Source organism: Nicotiana sylvestris, chromosome 8 (assembly GCF_000393655.2).
Source record: "Nicotiana sylvestris chromosome 8, ASM39365v2, whole genome shotgun sequence".
Classification (NCBI taxonomy): domain Eukaryota; kingdom Viridiplantae; phylum Streptophyta; class Magnoliopsida; order Solanales; family Solanaceae; genus Nicotiana; species Nicotiana sylvestris.
Window position 1 is genome coordinate 97,086,067 of NC_091064.1, and position 1,921 is coordinate 97,087,987.

Sequence of the window (1,921 nt, forward strand, 5' to 3'; positions counted from 1 at the left end):
TTTAAACTAACTTAAAGATGATATGTACATTTCAATGTGTTGCAGTTAGCTGTTTTTCTTTTCGAGATGTTCTAAGAGCTAGCCAAATTATTTTGTAGAATTTTATTTTTGTTTCTCAGCGAAATCATCTTTATTACATTGTTTCCCTTTATTCAGACGATATTGAGTTGTTTCGGATGTTCTTGTCTTATGACTATTTCTTGTTTATCTTAGATTATAGTTTGATTCCTTCCAATGACAATTTAAATTCATTAAAAAGTTAGCTTAGGTCATGATGATCATATGAAAGTTCATACCACACCGTCCTCTCAAGCAACTCAAACAGTTCGCAAGTTTTATGTTTTCTTTGCCAAATGCATCGACATAATCTTTTAAGAAGACTGTAATATTGCCGTATACGGTGTTACTCTTCTAAGATCTACAAAATAATGAATTGCAAAGAAGCCTAAAGATGACAACTAAAACAGATAAAATCAGTAGATATCCTTAGAATATGACATAAAAAAAGGCTTTGGTAAATTAAAGAAAAGAATTTGGTAAATATTTGAGGTTTTGTGGAGATATCTGGAGGCTAGAGGTATACTTGTCGCATAAACTAGGGAAATGTATGATGGAGTCAACATCATAAGGATAGTGGGAGGAGATTGGGGACACTTCCCAGTCGAGATGGGGTTGCACTAGAGACCAGCCCTCAGCTCGTTCTTGTTTGCATTGGTGATGGATGAGTTGAAAATACATTCAAGGTGAGGTGTCTTGGTGCATGTTATTTGCAGATGACAGAATATTGATTGACGAGACGCGAGGCGGGGTTAAGACATGCAGGAGGTTTCGAGACAGACCTTGGAGTCTAAAGTTTTAGGTTGAGCAGGACTAAAACAGAGTACATGGAGTGCAAGTTCAGTGGCGTGATTCAGGAGGCCGGCGTCGATGTGAGGCTGGATGCACAAGTTATCCTCAAGAGAAGAAGTTTCAAGTATCTTGGTTCTATAAACCAAGGTAATGGGTAGATTGAAGAAAATGTCACACATCGTATTAGAGCAGGATGAATGAAATTGAGGCTTGCATCAGGTGTCTTGTGTGATAAGAATGTGCCACCAAGACTTAAATGTAAGTTCAATAGAGTGGTTGTTAAACCGACTATGTTGTATGGAATGGAGTGTTGGCCCGCATTGTCCTAAAGATGAAAGTCGCGGAGATGAGGATACTGAGATGGATGCGTGGAAGGATATGATTAAGAATGATGTTATCCGTGACAAAGTGAGAGTGGCCTGTGTGGCAGACAAGATAGGGGAACTGAGATTGAGATGGTTCAGACATGTGAAGAGGAGGTGTGAGAGATTGGCTATGACAGGACCTAGGAGAGATAGAGATAGGCCGAAGAAATACTAGGAAGACGTGATCAGGCAGGACATAACACATCTTCAACTTATCAAGGAAATGATCTTGATATAAGGGTATGGGGGTCGAGGATTAGGATAGTAGGTTAGTAGGTAGTCGAATGTGTTTCTTTTACATCCCTATATTCTTTTCCCTACTTATAGCACTAGTGTTATTATCCTATTTCTTGTTCTTAAATTTCTATTAATACCTGTTGTTCCTTTTGCTTCAGTTATCTTTTTTTTTGGTTGTGACTACTGTTTCTCTTCCATAGCTTCTTCACACCGTATTTCCTTTTCATAACTATTGTGACTATACTTTTCTTAAGCCGATGGTCTATAAACAACCTTTCTATCTTCACGAGGTAGGAATGAGTTTTGCGTATACCCTCCCCATACCCCGCCCGTGGGATTTTACTACGTATGTTGTTGTTGTTGTTGATTTGGTAAACAATTGAATAATTTAATAGAGTTGAACCTGGACTTTCTTGTCCATATTGGAATATTCTTTGATCTAGCTAATGGAGCATTTGCCTGCAGAACAA

At 38.2% G+C, this 1,921-nt stretch overlaps 1 protein-coding gene across 1 annotated transcript; it reads left to right on the top strand.

Annotated features, from left to right (window-relative positions):
• Window positions 1-884: 884 nt before the first annotated feature.
• LOC138875422 (uncharacterized) lies at window positions 885-1,389 on the top strand. The gene is made up of 2 exons (XM_070154250.1): window positions 885-996; window positions 1,181-1,389. Exons 1-2 carry the CDS (start codon window positions 885-887, stop codon window positions 1,387-1,389), a joined length of 321 nt encoding a protein of 106 aa, XP_070010351.1.
• The last annotated feature ends 532 nt before the right edge of the window (window positions 1,390-1,921 follow it).

Bases quoted from the DNA above. Each gene is read 5' to 3' on its own strand.
- LOC138875422 (XM_070154250.1), top strand. From the start codon at position 885: ATGGAGTGCAAGTTCAGTGGCGTGATTCAGGAGGCCGGCGTCGATGTG. The intron at 997-1,180 runs GTAATGGGTAGA...ATTGTCCTAAAG, and splicing joins TCTTGGTTCTATAAACCAAG to ATGAAAGTCGCGGAGATGAG.